The sequence below is a fragment of the Macaca fascicularis genome, chromosome 12, assembly GCF_037993035.2.
Source record: "Macaca fascicularis isolate 582-1 chromosome 12, T2T-MFA8v1.1".
Lineage (NCBI taxonomy): Eukaryota > Metazoa > Chordata > Mammalia > Primates > Cercopithecidae > Macaca > Macaca fascicularis.
Window position 1 is genome coordinate 118539344 of NC_088386.1, and position 23161 is coordinate 118562504.

Consider the following 23161-nt stretch of genomic DNA (forward strand, 5'->3'; position numbering starts at 1 on the left):
TTGGGAGGCCGAGACGGGCGGATCACGAGGTCAGGAGATCGAGACCATCCTGGCTAACACAGTGAAACCCCGTCTCTACTAAAAAAATACAAAAAACTAGCCGGGTGAGGTGGCAGGCGCCTGTAGTCCCAGCTACTCGGGAGGCTGAGGCAGGAGAATGGCGTGAACCCGGGAGGCGGAGCTTGCAGTGAGCCGAGATCCGGCCACTGCGCTCCAGCCTGGGCGACAGAGCAAGACTCTGTCTCAAAAAAAAAAAAAAATTAAAAATTAAAAAAAAATAAAAATAAATGCTCTGTTAGAAATTTAAGATGCCAAATAGAGTCATAAAGCACAGTGAGGTAAACAGTAGGATTAAGTGGTAAAATATTTTTCTCAAGTTGTTTCTGGACCTTTCATGTAACGAAATTAATTTAGATTGAAGCTGCAGAAATATGAAAAGCAAAAATTTCAGAATTCCTTGGATAATGAGAAACTATGAATAGAATATTAGGAGCACATATATACCACTTAGTTAGCCTAACTTAAACTCCCCAACAGAGATTGTACAGTGCTTGGGATTTTAAACAGGATTCCCACCCTTGCTCCACCAACTTTATAACTTGATTAACATGTGTGAAGTCTTTCAGAATAACTTCTGAGGGGTCTTTTTTTTTTTTTTTTTTTTCTTTTGCCTTAAAGCCACCAGACAGGCAGCTTTTGAGTGCAAACCATCACTTTAGGCCTTACCAGCTTCCAGTTAAAACTTCTGGGTTCACCATGGTGCTGATGGCTTAAAGGTACCAGTAACTAGGGGTTACCATAGCTCAGTTGGAACAAAAGTATACTGTGCAGCGCTTATGAGAGTTCTGAAAAGTGTTTTCTTAAAATGCTGGAGGGAAAGGGGATATTTTCTGATTGAAATAAAACTCTATCTCCCTTTCTTTCTAAAATCCCAAATCAAAATTACCAACTTCATGAAAAACAAGGTGTAGCCTCCTCCTGACACTGTCACTAACTCTGGATTTGGCTCATCTGTCTTACCTTCCGATGCTTTGATCACATATCCCCCCTTGTCTTCACCAGGAGGCACATCGAGCAACTGCATAATTCTGTCCAGCAGCCCATGAATGATCTCAAACCCAGGATTCTTGTTGTAATAAACAGCACAGAGATGCCGGTAGTTTTTTGCACCTACATCTAGGAAGATAAAGGAACTGATCACAAGGCTGTATTAACCATTGCTTCAGAAACTGATTTACCCCAATACAAACCGAGAAAAAGTCGACAAAAAAGAAAACCAAATATTACACATTCAGAGAAGGATTTAACCTCAGAAATGCAAAATAAGATAAAATAGTCTTTTTTCAGCTTATCAAATTCCCTAAGGTGTTTTATTTGGGGGAAAGAGTGAAAACCCTCAATGCTGACCAGGGAAAATAAGACTTCACTGATTGGTAAAATTCTTTGCAAACAATTTAGCAATATATCAGAGCCCTAAAGCTTCATACTCTCTTAATCATAATACTAATACTACTCAAAGGAAATAGTCCTACATACAAAAAGGCTTTAGGTAGAAAGACATTTAGTACATTATTTCCAATAGTAAAATTATAAACAACCTAAATTAGGGATGGCTACATAAAGTACAGTCGATCACTCATCAGGATACTCAGTGGCTATTAGAAAGCATCTTTACGATGGTTTATCATAACATAGCAACAGCAAATAGTAAATGAAAATTTAAGAGAGACCACAAGGTTCAAAAAGAGGCAAAACTAAATTACATTGTTTAAAGAACAAACATAGGTTGGAAAACTATGAAGCAAGTAAGGGAATGACTATGACCAAAGTTAGGCTAACAATTACCCTAGGTTAAAAAGAAGAATCTGTGATGGGAAGGGGTCATATAAGAAGCTTAGGATACTGGCAACGTGCCATTCTTAATGCAGCTGATGGTTACACTAGCGTGTGCTTCGTAATCTCTTAAAAACTACTTACATTGAATACATTCTTCACGAAGCATTAAAAGAAAACAGAATGCTAAAGTTTATGAAGCTATGCCACAACATGGGTGAATCTTGAGGACATTATGCTAAATTAAATAAGCCACTCACAGTAGGACAAATACTGCATGATTCCACTAATACGAAGTATCTAAGTCATAAAACTCGGAGAAACAGAAAGTAGAACGGTAGCTGCCAGGGGTTGGAGGGAAAGGGAATGGGGAATTGACATTGAATGAGTATAAAAGTTTAGCCATGCAAGATGAAAAGTTCTAGAGACCCACTATATGCATAATGTGCATATAGTTAACACTACTGCAACTGTGCACCTCTAAAAGTTTACTAAGAGGGTAGCTCTCATAGGTTTTTTTACCACAACAATAATAATAATTTTTAAAAGTATATGAAGAATAGGGCCAGGCAAAACAGCTCATGCCTGTAATCCCAGCACTTTGGAAGGCCAGGGCAAGAGTTTGAGACCAACCTGGGCAACACAGCAATACCCCATCTCTACAAAAATAATAATAATTTTAAAAAGATGAAAAACAGAATCACAACTACATAAATATAGCCACAAGCCAAAAAACCCCATGAACAGAGAAAAAGGCTGAAAAGAAATATACCTAAATGTTAACATAAGTTATGTTTGGGTAAGGGTAATTTTTTCCAACTTTTATTTATTTCCCAATTTTTCCATGATTAGTATATGTAACTCTACTTTGAAAATTAAGACAAACTTACAAACTCAATATTTCATTTTGTTTCACTTTATTTTTTGAGATAGGGTCTTGTTCTGTTGCTCATCCTGGTGCAATCACAAATAATATGGAAGTGCACCGCAGCCTCAACTTCCTGGGCTCAAGCAATCCTCCCACCTTAGCCTCCAGGGGAGCTGGGACCATAGGCACGCGCCACCACACTCAGCTAATTTTTAAATTTTTCGCAGAGACAAAGTCTCACTCTGTTGCCCAGGCTGGTCTCAAACTCTGGGGTCAAGTGATCCTCCTGCCTTAGCCTCCCAAAGTGCTGGAATTATAGGTGTGAGCCACTGTGCCCAGCTAAAGTCAATATTTAAAAAAAGAATTCCAACAGTCCAAATGAACACTGATGGATAAACAAATTGGTACATCTATACACTACTACTCAGCAATAAAAAGGAAAAAACTGTAGATAGACGACAACTTGGATGACTCTCAAAGGCATTATGCTGAAAGAAACAAGGCTCTCAAAAGGCTACAGACAGTGTGAGTCCATTTATATGACATTCTGGAAAAGGCCAAACTATGGGAACAGAGAACAGATAGTAGTTGTCTGGGGTTAGGTATGGGGAAAACAATGTGACTAAAATAAGGGGTTTTTAGGGTGATAGAACTTTTTGACCTTGTAGTGATAGTTATAATCATCTAAACCTGTTATAAAACTCATTTTTAAAAAGAAGTACCTAGTATAGAGAGGAAGACTGAAAGTCAGCAGTCATCATTTAACTTTGTAACACTGTGGCCCTTCAATAAATTCTGGAGACCACTGCTCTAACATAAATGAATGCTGGCCTCATTCTGCTTTTCATATTAAAAAGAGAAAGAACAAACTAATATCTGAGGGAATAAACTGAAAATAGAAAGCTGCTTCATGTTAGCAGATATTGAGCAAAACTACTTCCACGGATTTACTCCCATAGGTAAAAGCTACTAGCAATGGTTGACATAAAATACAGAATGCCTTTTATCTTCTAGATATCCAAATAAAACACGAACAGTTTAAGACACTGTACTCTAATATTAAAATAATATAAGAGTAAGCACATAAATGGAGTAAAAGGAAAACTAACATTAACTGTTAATCTGTGGTATCGATTATCTGGCACATGCTAGGTATTACCTATCTGTCAATTTATCTATAACCTTATTTAATTCTCAAGACAACCATGCAATATAAATATTATTATTCCTATAAAACAGATGGAGAAACAAAGCTCAGAACGATTAAGTAACTTGCCCAAAGTCAAACTAATTGGCTGGAGCTAATACAATTAATTATATTGCTAATAAGTTACAAAACCAGGAGTTGACCAGAATTGACTGACTCTAAAACCCATGCTCTTTACACTATAGGGTTTACCCAAAAAGATTTAAATGAAAACAAACAATATAACGGCAAACTTATATATGGCTATATATCCACTTAATATGGTCATGGATATGCATTGCTGAAATTTTTTTTATACGATAAACAGATGTTTTAATTTTCAAAAGTTTTTAAAATACTTAAGACTTCCATTTAAGCAATGGAAATAAATAATTTTTAAGGGCCAGTGAAGTTTCTAGCCATGAACAGTATTGTTACTTAAGGAAAGTATATTCTGAGTTGAACTTCAGACTGAACAGATACAAAGAAATAACTGCCCTTGCCATTTAACATTTCTTAGTACACACTATATTCAAGGCGCTCTATTCTAGATATTCTTTGATGATGAAGGTCAAAGCCAGTATAAGGCATCTACAACCTAAACTCTCAGTAATGCTTTGTGTTTTTGAGACAGGCTCTCACTCCAGTAGCCCAGGCTGGAGTGCAGCAGCATGATCTTGGCTCACTGCAGCCTTGATTTCCCAGGCTCAGGCGATCCTCCCAACTCAGCCTCCTAAGCAGCTGGGAGTACAAGCACATATCACCATGCCCACTGATTTTTTTTATTAGTAGTAGTAGTAGTAAAGACAGGGTTTTACCATGTTGCCCAGGCTGGTCTCGAACTCCTGGGCTCAGGCAATTTGCCTGCCTCAGCCTCCCAAAGTGCTAAGATTATGGACATGGGCCACCACGCCAGACCTCAATAATTATTTTCTGAGTAGATCCCTAAAGCCTAGAAAAGAAGATAAGCACACACAAATAGCTATTAAACAGGAGCTAGGACAGGCCAGGAGCAGACAGCAGGCCATATCTATGCCAGCTGAGGTAAGCGAGTAGCATACCACTGTCACCTCCATCATTTCCATTTTTAAAGATAAAGAAATTTGGTATCCAAAAGCTGTAAGTCAACATTAAAATCAGACAGGCACAAAACCTCACTAAACCAACCACATGGATAAACTAAAATGAAAAGCCTGATTCCACTGTAGGAATACAAACTTTCTCTCTCTCTGTCTCTCCCTTTCTTTCTTTCTTTCTCTCTCTCTCTCTGTCTCTCTGAAGGGAAAAAATGAACTGAAACAGAACTAAATTATCCCTTTCATACTACTGACTTGCTTCTGGGTATTTTTGCCATGTGGTACCCATTTATTGGTGTGGATGTCACATGCTTTCACTTTAACACACAGGCACGTATTGAAACAACTTTGTAACTCCGTTTTTGCTGTGAGAGAATAGCCCAACAGTAACACCACCATTAAGAGACAGCTTAGCAACATAAACTGGAAGTTTTATTTTGATAATCTTTGCCAAATTCCAAGTAATTTTTTCCTTATCTCCAAATTATGTAAAACTGTTATATTTCTGATATGAGCAGCAACATCTGGATTAAAAATTTAGAATTTTAAAAAACAAATTAAGTAAACTTGTGATGAGAATAATAAAATCACAATTAAAAAATTATAGAATTTAGGCCAGGCACAGTGGCTCAGGCCTGTAATCCCAGCACTTTAGAAGGCCGAGGCAGAAGGATCACTTGAGCCCAGGAGTTTCAGAGCAGCCTGGGCAACAAAGTAAGACTCCATCTCTAAAAAAAAAAAAAAAAAAAATTTAAAGATTAGCCAGGCACAGTGGTGGTGTCATGTGCCTGTAGTCCCAGCTCCTTGGGAGGCTGAAGTGAAGGATCCCTTGAGCACAGGAGTTCAAGACTGCAGTGAGCTATGATCATGCCTGGGTGACAGAGTGAGACCCCTGCCTCAAAACAAAAACAAAAACAAAAGAGAACTAAAAAAATTATACTCTATTTCATTCAAGAACGGTTTCAGGATGTTTATAGCACACACATACAGTAACGAACTGTATATTTTTAGATTTAATTTTGCAATATTTTTAAGAAAGGCCTGACTTCTAGGGCTTTGTATTAAGCCCACCGTAATAATTAGATTAACCACATTATTAAGGCGCCCCATCCCAACTCCATATGGATTGGCTGGCTTTTTACATTTCCTAAGGGTTACTGCTCTCTCTGGACTTACTTCCACATATCTTGCTAAGATACTCCCTCTACTGTAGCTGAACTGAATCAAAGGAGAAAATAACCACAAACTCATTTCCACCCATTCCTCCTTGAAATTGCTGGGTATAGTAACATTCCCATTTCCTAGTATGTTGCACTAAGAGACTATACTACATCACAGGAAGTCCACTGACTGCACACCACAAAATAAGAACTATTTAAAAGTCATGCCAAGGCTAGGGTTTGTTGGAAATGCCTCAGTTCTTTATAACTCAGTTAACAGACCGCTTGTGTCATGCCATCAAACAATTCTGCTTTTTCAATGGGCCTGGCAAGTATGTCAGCCTAAATTATCTATGTATTTCACAGACTTCAAAGTACTGCCTGGAGAGGGCTGATCTAAGCTGCGCAAAGGAGGGGTGGCTAGCTACAATTCTATAAGATGAAAGGACACGCCAAATCATTTTTTAACAGAAAAGAAAAAGGAATGGTACATGATGTCCCCTAGTAAACGACTATTACATATAACTCAGATAGGCTCCTGTTAGGTATAGATCCTCTTCCACCAAAGTACCAATGATTAAAAACTAAGGTGTTTGGTCATGTTATACATGGCACAGACTGGAAAAGAGCAGAGTCTTCCACAGAAACTTGCCACTCCTATTCTCACATTCACCTAAAAGCCCAAAGAAAGATACTAGCAGAAAGCCTACTGGGAGATCAAAACAGCTTCTAGAATAATCAGAGGCTGATATGGAGCTTGAGGTTCATAGTCTGGCCAAGTTAAGAAAATAAAACAAAGCAACTTGATTTTTAAGTCTCTTCCATCCAACAAATTTATTTCACATTGGAACCCACAAGACTATAATTTATATTGCAAATTTTATACATCGCCTGAAGAATTTCAACACAGGCCTAAATGATTCACTAATGCAACAAGAATCTTATGAAGACATAATGCCTCCAAAAGTCATATTGAATGTGGGTAAACAGGCACCTTTATACACTCTTGGTAGGATGCTAAGTTTGTAAAAAATCCTTTTATGAAGAGAATTTAACAAATTATCAAACATTTAGATGTTTACACCTATGGAATGATCAATTCTAGTTCTAAAAATTCCTATTTGTATAAAGGTACAAGGACATTTCTTGCAACGTAGTTTAGCAAAAGTTTGGTAAAAATCTAAATATTCATAATAATCTAAGTAAATAAATTATAGTACACTGATATGATGGAAGATTATCCAGCCATTAAAAAGAAATGAAGTCAATAGAATGTGCTCAAAGGAGAAATGAGGTGCAGAACAAGACAGGTAAAGTATATCCCATTTGTATAAACACTAAAAAGTATTTATCCATTATCTATGGCTGTAAATAAAAGCATAACATATGCTGACATAAGCACAGAAAAGGGTCGGCAACTAATTCTAAGAGTAGGATTAAGGAGAAGTTGAGTATTAAAAAAAAGGAAAAGATTAGAATTGCTCTTAAATTAAAAATACACATTCATGAAAGGTCTTAAAAACATCACAAATATATTTTCAGTTTTTAAAAAAACATAATAAAGCTTAAGAACAATTTTCCTTAAAATGCTCTCCTATATTATGGCACCAAAGTACAGACTTTCCTTTTTAAAATAGTGCTGAAAAGCCAAGAAACAAATGTGAGGAAAAATCTATGACCTTCTCAACGCATGAAGGAAAAAGTTATGTCCTTGTGGGTTGGCTTTTATTTAGTTAATGTAAACCTGGAATGGATTTTTTTACCTACTAAAAAAAAATACAATATTCAATGCATGACAGGGCACATTATACTCATGTTAGCAGATTTTAACTATGTGGAACCAAATCTATTAAAATAACTTTCTATATTAAAAATGATGTATTTACACAGTTAAGATGCCATCACGTATGCAAATGATGTTACTTCAAAAATTGTTAATGTCAATGCTCCTTACATCCATATTTTTTGAATTATTAATTGGAAACTCTACATGCGAAAAATATGAAATGGTGAAATTAAATTAATCCAGACTGATGACATAAGCTCTCTTCGGAAAACCACATTCCACATGTGGATGCTAGATAATCCTCCATTATTTGAGGGCTCCAGAATTACTGGATAATTTCTCAGAACTGAGGTATTTCACAAGCCCACAATGAAAATGCTTTTATTGAGTTATTTTTAAGCACAGATTTACACAAAAACCTTTAAAAATCTGACCGCTATATTTTCGTAACTTATAAGACAGATACACAAACACCAACATACATATATGGCACAAACCAACAGCAAATTGAAAGAACAAACCAAATCATAAAAAAACAGTGAATTAGGTTTGTTCTGTGATGGCCATGGTGGTCAAGCGAGGAGAAAAGAACAAGACTCTTAAACATATATTGTGACTAAAGTTTAAAAAAAATTCTGGATTTCTACATCCAAACTAAGCAGGGTAAGAAGAAGTAGATGATTCTCTCATTTAGAAAAGTTTCAGGAACAATGTGAAATTTTAAAAGCTATTTTGTCAGTGATTTGAGGGGTATAGGAAATGTAGCTTGCACCAGGACTATAGCAATGCTTCAAAGAAAGTTAAGAATGCTCTGAGCAAAAAGTGAAGGCTTAGCATACTTCATTAAGAAAGTGACACTAACTGGCCCCTATGGGTGGTCAAGAGGCTTTAACCTATCCTATTCCATCTACTATATTTATTAAAATCCAACATTTTGTAAATGTAGTAGTTATAACCAAAATGCATGGCAATTTGATTTTCAGGGTTCTCCACAGATATATGTCAAATTGACAATTGCACGATTGTATCCTGCTAAATCTAAATCATCCTCTTACATTAGAAAGCCAAACCAATCTTTCTTTGGCTCTTGTTCCCTTTATACTTAAACTCACTCAAACCAGTGATATGTTTTCTCTTGCCATTTCAGGGAGATTCTATGTATATATACTGGCAGCTTCAGTGACCATAAAGCAATAAACTACAATGCAGAAGTCAATCTGTGTTTAAGAAAAAGCCTAAATATTGGATTTTGCAAAATACAGTTGGTTTTCTGGGTGTACAGATTAGAAATTCACAATTAGGTCCTTTGCTCCCGAGAAGTCTTTTTTTTTTTTTTTTAAACTATTTGGTTTATAGTTCAGTTGTTCCTGACATTTAACAGAAAAAATAAAAATGTTAAGGACTGAAACCAATCACCAATCAATAGCTCACACAGCAGCCTGATATGGCAGCTTCAGTGCTGCGTCTGCTGACTTCCTTGTTATCAACTGAAAAACATTCACCCCACAGCAGAGTCTGCATTCAACTTCTCATTCCAAAGCCATACACCATTCTGCCCAACAAAAGGCATAAATCGGCTGAGTCCCTTGAGTCATGACTAATTTTGTAAAATGTTGCAGCAACTTCATATCTAGAGTCTCAATAAATGCAGTGGTTGGCTCAGCCTCAAAGAACCTGAATGTGTCTGATTTAGAGTGGAAGCCTTAATGCTCGAAAAGTATGCCTGACACAGTCTCTAAACTGGCAGCCTGACGGCCTCACACAACACGGATGGTCAGTCAAAAAAGTCTACATTAGAATAAGAAACTGTCCAACAAGGTCAAGCACGAAAATTGGGCTAGCAGTCTTTCATCTACTCTTACAGGAATACTGGTCACACAAAATGTGTGGGAGGCATATCGAAATCCAATATGGATTCTATTTTTGTTTTGGAAGACATGCTTGCCCACCCCAAACTGATACAAGGCTGGGAATGTTGGGTTTTTCCTTAGTATTAGAAAACAAATTAATGGCAACTGTTGCTCCCTTCTGAGCTACCAAAGGGCAACTGGTACATTCACTCTGGGCATTATCTGTAAGAATCTGCTCACAGGTTTGTCTCCCTTAAGACTGGCAACTCTTTCTCTGATATTCTAAAGCAGTCTCTAGCAATGAAAAATAACTTACAAATCTTTTCTACCAATGTGCTGTGCTGAATGAGACTGCCTTGCTCATTCTTGCCACTCTATCACCACTCTTTTGAACCAGTAGTTTGGGTACTGCTTCCACCAATGAAAATTTGAGGCATTTTCACATTAACTGGAAAACTATGGTTTAGACTTTTGTCTTCAAAAAAGTTTCATTTTTTAGAAGGAAATTGCTAATGTGAATCCAATAGAGAAAAATGGTTACTGGTTTGAGAAACAGTAAAAACACGTTAATTCACTCAAAAAAAGTAGGTGACCAATTACTCAAAAAACAATGTTCCTGTTTCCATAAATAAATTCCCACGTTCGTCTGTTTCAGTTTTCTTATTCTAAAAAAAAAAAAAAAAAAAAAAAAGGCATAACAGAACCAATTAAATCAAAAGTGAGGATAAGAATTGGCCCTGAGTGCCTCAGCAAGGTGCCATTAGCCCTTTAATGGACAGCTAAGGCTTTCAAGTCATTCCAGTAAAAAATTCCCATAAACCAGGATGCTACGTTATCTGAGTTTAGGAATTGTAAACATCTTAACAACAAGAGCAAACACCAACAGTTCTTATTACGTGGCTAGAACTTTTCAAACTGTAATTTCATTTAATCCTTATAACATATCAATGAAATAAGTGCTATCATTATTCCCACTGTACAGATGTGGAAGCTGAGCCACAGAGAGAATAAACAAATTGTCCAAAGTTAAGCAGCTGGTAAAGGCAGAACCATGACTCAAAGCCAAGCACTCTGGCTGCAGAGTCTCTCTATGGAACCGCAGTGCTTTGCTGCCTCCCCTGTTGTCCTCTATGTACACCAGATGACAAGTAGGGAATCCACATGTACATATGTAGAATACTCCATCAGAAAAGCTCATTTTGTTATGAAATAAAATCCAGGCCTACCTAAACAGAAAACATACTCCAAATAAACTAAAGCAAACCTATGTTTTCAAGATGGTAGACTTACCAAGCACATTTACCTCCCTTCATTTCTCAAATACCATTGATGATGGAAAACTTTTTAAAAAAAGAATAAAGCAGAATGGTACAAGACAACAGGCAAAAATAATATCAGAAATGAATCAATGGAGAAAATAGAGCAGAGTAATTATAACAAAAGACAGATATAAAAGAGGTTTCCTATAGAAATAGGAACTATCCTTCCCAACGAAACAAAGTATCACAGAAATGCAAATCTAAAAGCTATATGAATTGAGTTTCTGGGATGATTTTCTAAGTCATTTCTTCTTTCTTTCTTTCTTTCTTTTTTTGAGCGGGGGGCAAGGCGGGGGAGACAGGGTCTTACTCTGTTGCCCAGGCTGGAGTACAGTTGGTGTAAACATAGCTTACTGTAGCCTCAACCTTCTGGGTTCAAAAGATCCTCCCACCTTGGCCTCCCAAAGCACTGGGATTATAGGCATAAGCCAACACGCCTGGCCACCTAGGTGATCTGTTAGAAGATGGCCTATAGCACTAGCACCTAAGAACAGTTCTCTCAATAGGAAGTCATCCTAAGCATAGGCCTTGGGGCCAGAAAGAGAAGCAGGGTACAGTGTATACCTGGGCCTTTCCAACAAACACAAATTAAAACAAAAATAGCAAAGGCACCACTACCCAGGACTAAAATACTGTCAAGTGCCCCATCCCTGCAACAACCCCAGTTTCCTCACTCGCACCCTCCGCCTGGTTGTGAGCATGCCCAGCCCCACAGAACCGTGCAAAGCCCTCAGGGAGCCCTACCGATCAGGGAAGAGGCCTACTGCTGAAACAGTATTACAACACTTTTGAGGAAACCCATGTAATTAACCTAATCCTGATTTATAAATGTAACCATATATTTCTAAACACGAACAGATCATCAACGATCAAAACAATGTAAAATGCAAATAAATAAGATGAATGGAAACAACTCAAGGCTAACAGAAAAATTTGACAATGGAATTATATCAAATTCTCAGTTATCTCTACCAATGGAGGATTTAAGGTACAAGAACACTCAAAACTATTTGTAGCTGGCACTAAAAATGTTTTCTGATTTTTACTACAGTAAATTTACCACCTAAAGAAAATTCTACATAGTGATATTAAACATGAACTTTCATTCTCTAAGGATGTGTGATGGAGACCTATACTATGGCTCCAGCTCCAAGTTCAATATTTTATGCAGCACTGGGCAAATTACCACTTTCTGTCTTAATTTTCCAATCCATTAAATGGGACAATAGTGGGGAACAGATGGAATCCAGCCTTGGCTGGAAAGTTTGCCATGGACAGTACTAGCTCTGGTCATACCTCTATAATTCCTAAGATAGGTCGATTTACAGTCAATAGTTGTGACCACTTTGTAAAGTTAAGAATAATAGGTTTATCCTCTTCAGGAGAAATTGAGAATAAGGTCTCTGCTTTTGTCAACTGATTTAAAAGAACATACTCTGAATTCTGTAGAGTCTAGAGTAAGCATCGCGGCATAAACACTGCTAGGAATTGATCTGTTAAATCCGGAAACCAAGGAAACACAGCAATTGAGTCCCTTCAGGTACTGCTCACCAAGGGACCAATGCACATACAGCTTCGAACAGTCAGATTTGTATCAGAGACTGAATTCCTTGGCAATCAAGTGGAGGTGCTTACTAAATATATACTCATTAAACAACCACCCCATTCCAAGTGTGGACCAAGCAACCCACTGTACTAACAAGTCCAGGGCTTACTCAAAAGGAACAAAAACTGGTCAAACACATTCGCAGTCACTGGTACAACGGTAACAATGGACAGTCACTGCTAAAGCAGAATGACATGATATCAAGTATGTTAAGACAATATGCACACAAATCATGTCATATAAGAAAATGTTCCACAGTGCTTGTCAAGTTGAGGTTTTAATAGAAATCTTCTTAATTATTAAATTCTTTGTTGAAAAATGCTTTCCATTAAAAGAAATGAGAGAGACAGCAACCAAATAGCTGGACCTTAAATTCTGATTCAAATAAATTAATCATAAAAATGAAATTTATAAAACAAACAAAACTAAAGTGGTAGTGCTTATCTTTTAGAAATATATACTAAAGTAGTTGGGTGCCGGTGGCTCACGCCTGTAATCCCAGCACTTTGGGAGGCCAAGGCGGACAGATCACCTGAGGTCAGAAGTTTGAGACCAGCCTGGCTAACATGGTGAAACACCAGCTCTACTAAAAACACAAAAATTAGCTAGGTATGGTGGCACACACCTTTAATCCCAGCTACTCAGGAGGCTGAGGCACAAGAATCACTTGAACCCAGGAGGCAGAGGTTGCAGTGAGCCAATATCAGGCCATTGCACTCCAGCCTGGGTGACAGAGTGAAACTGTCTCCAAAAAAAAAAAACAAAATACTACTAAAGTGTTTGCTGATGAAATGATACAATGTCTATGATTCATATTAAAATAATATGGGAAGTTGATAGTGGTATAGATGAAAGAAGCCTGTCCATGTGTTGGTAACTGTTGAAGATGGGGGCTGGGTACATAGGGGCTAATTATACTACTTTTTCTGCTTTTATGTATAGTTAAGGTTTTCATAATGAAAAAAATGCTTTAAATACACAAATCAAATCAAAGGTGACTTATTCTTACCTGTATTAGAATCTTTTATTACAATGTCGGAGATTTCAAACAGTTTCAGAGGAAGGGGCATCTTACGATTTGCTGCTATGGTCTTCAGGAGGCCAGGAAGAAGGGTAGTGCGTGCCACCTACAGGAAAAGACATGAAATTGCACTGACCAAATACGACCCAAACAAACAAACTTGGTGAAAGACAAAGACTATGGCAGAAAGACTATGGCTTCATAGGAAGACACTTCTGGAAAATGCATTGCCCTAAAATATCAAAGTCACTTTCAATTTTCAACTCCAGAATACTGCAATTGAACTGAAAAGAACTGAAAACATTCTGGCTTCCAAATTTACAAAATAAAAAATCATAAATGTGATTAAAAAATAAATGAGAAACAAATATAACCTAAATATGTTTGCTCATATCTAAGGCATGATTATTTTATTCATTATCATTCATTATTTCATTTTTCCTTTTTTTTAGAGACACAGTCTCACTCTTTCGCACAGGGTGGAGTGCAGTGGGCACAATCATAGCTCACTGCAGCCTCAAATGCCTCAAACCGCTATAGCAGGAGGCAAATGCCTCCTGCCTCAGCCTCCCAAGTAGCTGGAACTACAGGTACATACCACTGCACCCAGCTAATTGATTATCATCTCAAAAACTAAAGTTTGCTTTCAAGATTTCAAATGCATGTATGCAAGTTTTCATATCCTGCCTCATTTCACAAAGTAATTGAAATAGACTACAAGAAATACAAATGTTTAAGTAGATTAAATATAGGTCAGGCACCGTGGCTCATGCCTGTAATCCCAAAGCTTTGGGAGGCCAAGGTAGGAGGAACACTTGAGGCTAGCAGTTTGAGACCAGCATGGGCAACATAGCAAAACACCACCTCCACAAATTTAACAATTAGCTGGGTATGGATACATGCCTTCAGTTTCAGCTACTCGGGAGGCTGAGGTGGAGAATTGCCTGAGCCCAGGAGTTCAAGGTTACAATAAGCTATAATCATACCACTGCACTCTAGCCGAGGCAACAGAGACCCTGTCTCTAAACAAATAAATAAATACAACCATAAATAGATTAAATATGAATTACTCAAAATTAGGACCAGGAAAAATGTAAATGCAATTAAAACACCACCACAATGAGGAAAACAGAACACAAATACGTAGGTGCTAAAAAATATATACAGCTGCTATGGGTAGGCTGTAACTACAGTTCTAAACTTTTCATTAACTAAAGCAAATGTGAAAGTATGTACAGTCATTTCATTCCTACTGTTCCTAAGAAATGCATACCCTGGTACATTTGAAAAAAGCAAAACTTTCCTGCTTTGTATGCAAAATAAATTTCTCCCTGTGAGCTATACGGAATATATTAGCTTCCAACACATGTTACCAGAAGGGTTTTATAAGCAGTGGTATAACATTACTGTGAGAGTCTGGGCTCTGCAGTCATACACCAAGCACTATTATCTTTTCCCTAGACAACTGCATAACGTTCTTCTGTGCTTCCACTCCTGCCACCTTGTGGCCTATTCTCCATACAGAGCAGTCCTTTAAGACGGAAATCAGATCATGCAACTCCCCTGGTCAAAAATCTCCAAGAAGTTTCCATTAAATTTTGAATAAAATCCATGGCCTACCTGGGGCCGTGTGATGTGCCCTGCCTCCCTTTCTACCCTCAAGTCCTGCTGCTCCCACAGGCTTACTGCACTCCAGCCATACTGGAGGCCACACTGGTCAGCAAGTAGATTTCCATCCTGAGGCCTCCACGCTTACTCTGCTCATACATTCTTCCTTTAGGTTCACATGTGGCTTCCTTCCTTCCTTCAAGGGTCTGCTCAAATGTTCTCTCCTACAGAGGTTTGCCCTGAACACCCAAGCTAAAACATAGACCTTCTTAGATCCTGCACAAGTAACCATAAGACCCTAAATGGAATTGCTAGACTGTGTTTTGAAGGAAAAAGAGAACGTCTTTCCCATCACACTCACTATACCAACAAGCTGCTATTCGCCTTCAACGTGGTGCTTCTTAAATATTGTTCATTTTCCCCATTGGAGGGCAAGTGCCCAAACCATTCACAGAAACGAAACTACAATGTTAAAAGTTAAAAGGAAATTTAACTTATTGAAATACAATAAACAAACTACTATTATAGAAAACTTTTCTTAATTTTATCAGTGTATTTTATAGATATGCCTTATTTGCATATTTAAAAACCTACAGAAATACAAAAAATTACACCTGAATCTGATCAAGCTTCTATATCCAACTACCAATTTACTGGAAACTTAGGGAGCCACTGGAACATATTCAGCAAAATCCTAAATGTAATAATTCTGTAGGACAAATGACTCAGTTTCTTCAATAAACAAACTGAAAGGAAAAGAAAGATGGAAGGATGAGAGGCACAACTTGTAGATTAACAGAGACATGAAAAGCATATAAATCAATGTCAATGTATGAACCACATTTGAATACCAACTCAAACTGTTAAAAAAAAAAATTGATAGGAAGCTGAGATGGGCGGATCATGAGGTCAGGAGATCGAGACCATCCTGTCCAACATGGTGAAACCCTGTCTCTACTAAAAATACAAAAATTAGCTGGGGGTGGTGGCCCGCGCCTGTAGTCCCAGCTACTTGGGAAGCTGAGGTAGGAGAATCGCTTGAATCCAGGAGGCGGAGGTTGCAGTAAGTCAAGATTGCGCCTCTGCACTCCAGCCTGGCAACAGAGTGAGACTCTATCTCAAAAAAAAAAAAAAAATTGACAATTGGGAAAACTGAAACAATGACTGGATATGTGAGGTGATTAAGGAATATTATTGTTAATTTGGAAGGGGTGTGGTAATATTCTGTAAGTTTGTTTATTGTCACTATAATAAAATTTTACATATTTTAGCCAAGTTGTATTTTTATCTTGTCCATTCTCTAACATATTTACTATCAGAAAAGAGCCCAAAGTTAAGAATTATGCAGGAGAAAGAATGGATTTAGACAAGAAACTGAGTTATAGGCCCATGAAGAATTTTACATTTAACCTAACCATAAATAAATATAAACCTCTTAGCCAAATTAGTAGTAGTAGGACTCACCTATTGGTAAAGCAAGGTAAAATATAGAATCTGTTAGGTCAAAAGATAGGCACTCTCTTTCATCTTTAAGGTACTTTACGCAGAAAGATTGATTCCTAAGTGTGCTAAGCCACAGCTATTTATAGTGACATTTAATGCATTTCTGATTATTTTCCTTCCACTTATATAAAATAGATAAGGCAGGATGTAAATCCTGAAGAACATAACAGTTACCACATCTTAAGAAATCTATCAAGCTTCAGTAGGGGAATATAAGGCAAAGAGGGAGGTGGGGGGCAAGAGCTGAAAAACTACCTGTTGGGTACTATGCTCAATACTGGGTGACGGGTTCAATCACACTCCAAACCTCAACATCATGTAATATACCTTTGTAACAGACTTACACATATACTAACTGAATCTAAAATAAAAGTTGAAAAAAAGGCCAAGCGAGTTGGCTCACACATGTCATCCCAGCACTCTGGGAGGCCATGGGGGGGGTAGATCGCTTGAGGCTGGGAGTTCGAGACCAGCCTGGACAACATGGTAAAACCCCATCTCTATTAAAGTACAAAAATTAGCAAGGTATGGTAGCACACGCCTATAATCCCAGCTACTCGGGAGGCTGGGGCACAAGAATCGCTTGAACCCAGGAGGCGGAGGTTGCAGTGAGCCAAGACCAGGCCACAGCACTTCAGCCTGGGCAAGATAGTGAAGCTCCGTCTCAAAAAGACAAATAAAAATAAAATAAAGTTTTTTTAAAAAAGTAATCTAAGTAAAACTGGGAGAAAAAGGTGCATTTGGAATAAACAAAAATCCATTAATATTTACTGAAAAATCATTCTATGCAAATGAATTTGAATACCTCTTATTAAAAAGAACACTATGGGCAAATTTTAAAAGCAATAGGAAACTAGACCTCAGAAAACAAAATATAAAAATTCATTATTATAATCCTTCCAAAATTAGTATAAGGATTCTTCAAAGTTCTGACCCTAAATATAGATAAAGAATTCATATACTTGATATATATTACCAATTAGCTCTTTAATTAGTCTAGCTGTAATCTACAACATTAGTAGGTGGTTCTATAGATAAAATTTAGAATTTTTAAATTTAGATTTAAACACTTTCAGAACTTTTAGAATTGTTTTTAGAACTAACCCATCCCTTATTTTTGTATAAGTAAAAACCAAAATCCAAAGAAACGATTTTAAATCAGAATTCAGATATTATTTATAATAGCATTAACCTTCTTTAAAATATAGCCTTCCAGTTCTAAGATTCCCCTTGATTCTAGAAGAAGACATGATTTTCTCTAAAATCTGGGTTAAAAAACACACAGATTTGTACATGCAAGAGAAACAGAACAAGAGCTTATTAGTATAAAAGAGATAGAACTATTTAAAGTTATTAATAAGCGGCCGGGCGCGGTGGCTCAAGCCTGTAATCCCAGCACTTTGGGAGGCCGACACGGGTGGATCACGAGGTCAGGAGATCGAGACCATCCTGGCTAACACGGTGAAACCCCGTCTCTACTAAAAAATACAAAAAAAAAAAACTAGCCGGGTGAGGTGGCAGGCGCCTGTAGTCCCAGCTACTCGGGAGGCTGAGGCAGGAGAACGGCGTAAACCCGGGAGGCGGAGCTTGCAGTGAGCTGAGATCCGGCCACTGCACTCCAGCCTGGGTGACAGAGCAAGACTCTGTCTCAAAATAAATAAATAAATAAATAAATAAAGTTATTAATAAGCAAAGATGGTATAATTTTTAAATGCCCTCCCTTTATAGTTAATATCCTAATCTATAACACAAATCACTTAATACTTAATATTAAGGTAGTATCATTCTCATTTAAATATTCCTAAACTCTAAATGAAACTGCCAATAAACTTAGACAATTACAATAAAAGAAATAAGCAGCACAGTCAAGAACTGATATAATGGGCAATTTCAAAGTGAATGACTTACGGAGGAACTGGGAACAGGTTTTGTTCTTTTATTACAAATGAACGGAAAAGAGATGAAATCTGGCTAGGTGCAGGGGCTCATGCCTGTAATCCCAGCACTTTGGGAGGCCAAGGTCACTTTGTGGATCACTTGAGGTCAGGAGTTCAGGACCAGCCTCACCAACATGGTGAAACCCCCTCTCTACTAAAAATACAAAAATTAGCCAAGCATCGTGGCGCACACCTATAATCCCAACTACTTGGGAGGTTGAGGCAGGAGAATCGCTTTAACCTGGGAGGCAGAGGTTGCAGTGAGCCGAGATCATGCCACTGTACTCCAGCCTGAGAAACAGAGCAAGACTCTGTCTCAAAAAATAAAAATTAAAAAAAAAAAAAGATGAAATCAGAAAATAGTGTTAAAAAATCAATTATGAAATGGAAAGTTCAGACAAGAGGGACTGGGCCAGATAATACAAAGCAAGTAAGAACCCAGTATGAAGCTAATCAAGAAAATATTATTTTTAAAAGTGTTAAGAATTTTTGGCAGTATAGCACGTAATAACCAACTATAAACTTACCCAAGAAGATACTATAAAAAAGCTCTAAGATTTCACCATCTCAGGTATAATAACTGAAGAGACTTTTCCTAACTCATGTACTGCCTCTCGGTTTTTACCTGAATTCTCACCTACTTAAAATTCTTACCTGAAATTCAGCTGTTTTAGGATTACTTATGTGGACTGCCTTTGTTGCAGAGATATCCAAACCAAGTTTATCAGCTATATCTTCTTGGGAGCACTGTGAAGTACATACAAAACAGATTAATATGGAAAAGCAATTACTTAAGTTTAAAATAAAAAGTAATGCTGTAAGTCAACTTCTAAGAACAATGTATATTCTCTACATATATCAGCAAGTTAAGAATAGGCCTGGTGTCAGCTGGAGTAAATGTAATAAAAAAAAAATAAACAAATAAAAAAGAATAAGCTAAGAATAAATACACATCAATCTCAGGCCCACAGCAGATGGAATTTAACATTAATACTTCTTTCACAATGAGTCCTAGGCATCATACAGAGCTAAAGTAAATTTTTCACGTGGAGATGGTATAAACTGTACTCAGGCCCTTCCTAAGCTAGTTTCCCATTTATCTTTCCAATCTAATCTCCCATGATGCCCTAGCCATTCCCTAAACCTTATGTTTCCCTACCTTACCTGAAATGCCATCCCAGCCCCACTTGCTGCTATTCCCTAAGGCAGACTTAAATGACCTCTCTTCCGTAATAATATTCCTAATGACTCTAGTCAGAAACTTTCCCTCCCTCCTTGGTATTTCATGACTTTCCATTTTGACTACCATTGTAACCCTTGCTAAATCCACACTGACTTGTGGCAGAACAGTAGGACTGAGAACAGAATTCAAGTGACTGGAACTCTGCCCAGTGCTCTTTTATTGTATCACTTAACTTCTGTGCACATGCCTGAAACTCTTACAACAAATAAACTGCTGAGTACCCAGTGATCAAAGAGAAAGATGCTTGCCACCCTCAGAAACCAGCATTGTAGGCAGAAGTTATGAAATTAAAAACTCACTGACGATTAGATACATCAAGTCTAATAATAAATGATATAATGAGATAATGCAAGTATGGTGCCTGGCACAGAGTAAGCGCTCAAAAAATATCAACAATGATGATAACTGACAAATCATTACCAAGGATAAATTATTATCATGTATATTAATGCTAGCTTTTTGAAAGAGCATTTAAAACGTAACACAAAAACTGACGTACCATCAGATTATTGTACTATTTTCCAATGTTAGGCAATATTGTTCATTATACTGTTCTACAACTAGTTTTCAAAGGCTAGTTGGCATGCATTTCACTTATTAAAACAAAATGGCACACACCAACTGAAATGGTAAGAATTCATTTCATGTCAATGTCAGTTCTAGTGATTCTTGCCATGCTTTCTCGAGAAAGATCCTGAAGCCACATCCAGGCATAGCAGAAAACAGCTCCCTGATCTGCTATGGCTGCTGAGGTGGAGAATGGTGGCAGGCACACTGGGGATAAGCGTTTTCCCCACAGCATAAAGAAGTTTTATACCAACATTTAGGTATAATTTGATTGATTAATTAGGAAATGCAATTGACATGAAGCAATCTACTCTCAAATGAAACTAGTTCTCTCTGTGTAAAAGAAAAAAACACTCCAAAGACACATGGCAATGCAGCTGTGTATCTGAGTGACCTTGTATTTTATCACGGCAATGGATAATAAGGGATAGTGACAAGAGGCAATTTAAATTAAGCTACCCTGAAGTGGCAGTAGTTAGTACACAGTAAGAAACTTTTTTTTTTGTTTGAGACAGTCTCACTCTGTTGCCCACACTGGAGTTCAGTGGCGCAATCTCGGTTTGCTGCAACCTCCATCTCCCAGGCAGATTCAAGCGATTCTCCTGCCTCAGTCTCCCGAGTAGCCGGGATTACAGGTGTGCACCACCACACCCGACTAATTTTTGTATTTTTAGTAGAGACGGGGTTTTGCCAAGTTGGCCAGGCTGGTCTCGAACTCGTAGCCTCAAGTGATCCGCCCGACTAGGCCTCCCAAAGTGCACGGGATTACATGCCTGCCAGGAACTTTTTTAATGTTAATATTTATGTGTTTATTTTAATGTGTTAGAAAAATACAACAAGTAAATGAACCTCATAATTTTTACAGATATTATTCCTATAACAAGGCTGAAGTACATAAGTCAACTTAAAAGTGAGCCAATTTAAAAGAATATAACTACTATGCAGATATAGCAAAAATCATTATGATGAAATGTGAATTATTTACACTTGGAAAGTCAGGGACTAGGTTTCAGGAAAAAAAAATGGCTGTTACTCTTGTGCAAAACTGGATTTAACAGCATAGACCGTCTTTGCTCAGTGATGCTTAGGCTTGCCTATAAACATCTTCGTAAACATCTTTAATGTTAAAAGTCCTACAGGAAAATTTAGTACAAATCTGAAACTCTCTAGGAGCTCACCCCTTTCTCTTCCCCTCAGTGATAAACAATGAATATATTAAAGTGACTTTGGACAGCTGAACAGACTGTTTCTAACGTCCCTGGTGTGACAGTTCAGTCACAGGCCTTGGATGCAGACAGGCATGGGCGGGAATCCCTGATCCACAGCCACGGCGCAGGACAAGTTACTTAAATCAACTGCTATGAAAGACAGGAACGCCTACTTCACAGGCGTATACTGAGAAGAAACAGAATCGTGTACACAAAGCCCTTGGCACAGGGTAAACATTCCCTGCAGAGAAGCCACTAGTCAAGACTCAGCCTCTGTGCTCCTCTAAAGACACATGAGGCTCCAAGGTTACAAAATTAAACTGCACCACTAATATAAAAGGGCAGGGAAAAATGCATACCCAAGTTTTAACAGCAGTTGTTTCTGGGGAGGAAAAGAGGATTCGAAGTGAGGAAGAGAACTGTTATGGTTTACTCTAATGGTTAAAGTATGAGTCCTTTAAAATAAGATGTATTCCTGGCCGGGCGCGGTGGCTCAAGCCTGTAATCCCAGCACTTTGGGAGGCCGAGACGGGCGGATCACGAGGTCAGGAGATCGAGACCAGCCTGGCTAACCCGGTGAAACCCCGCCTCTACTAAAAAAAAAAAAAAAAAACTAGCCGGGCGAGGTGGCGGGCGCCTGTAGTCCCAGCTACTCGGGAGGCTGAGGCAGGAGAATGGCGTAAACCCGGGAGGCGGAGCTTGCAGTGAGCTGAGATCCGGCCACTGCACTCCAGCCTGGGCGACAGAGCGAGACTCCGTCTCAAAAAAAAAAAAAAAAAATAAGATGTATTCCTATGACACTCATATGTTTTAAAAAATAAAAATATATTTCTCAATGTTATTTTTGGTATTTCATTTTACATGAAATCGTGGATGCTCACAACTACAAATATGTGTATATATATGTACACAGATGAATGACATGGCATTGCAGACCTAGCGTACATGGTATGAGACCATGGAAAAGCACTGTTCTAGGAGGCCAAAGGTCAGGACTCTGCTCATGATATAATGAGATCATGCAAGCATAGTGGCCAGGAACATAGCAGTTCTCCTGCTGTCCGTGTAAAATGTGCTACATACTTATCCTCTCTCAGCCTCAGGCTTCCTCATTGGTGCAGTGCCTGACATATAATAAATGCTCAACAAATGTTGAATGAATGACTGCTGAATCAGAAAAATCAAAGTATTAAGCAAACTAGAAGTAGGGTCCCTTAAATACCATAAAAGATTGAGAATTTCAGGGCTAGGGCTGAGTTGCAGAGGAGAAAAAGAAGTAGCTTCCTTTCCCCTCATAGATTAAACATACTTGAATGCTGAAGAACTACATTGTAGGCACCGCAGAAATGCTCAGCAAGAGGGAAAAATGGAACTACAAATTGCATACACA

General features: G+C 37.9%; 1 protein-coding gene across 2 annotated transcripts in view; it reads right to left on the reverse strand.

The window, feature by feature from the left end:
- Nucleotides 1-23161, reverse strand: part of FARSB (phenylalanyl-tRNA synthetase subunit beta) — an 81357-nt gene that overhangs the window by 26711 nt on the left and 31485 nt on the right. For both annotated transcript variants that reach the window (XM_005574427.4, XM_005574426.4), the window contains 3 exons: nucleotides 19408-19500; nucleotides 13694-13811; nucleotides 1021-1176 (listed from right to left, as the gene is read on the reverse strand). In XM_005574427.4, coding sequence (XP_005574484.3) covers nucleotides 1021-1176; nucleotides 13694-13811; nucleotides 19408-19500 — 367 coding nt within the window. The remainder of the gene's footprint in view (nucleotides 1-1020; nucleotides 1177-13693; nucleotides 13812-19407; nucleotides 19501-23161) is intronic.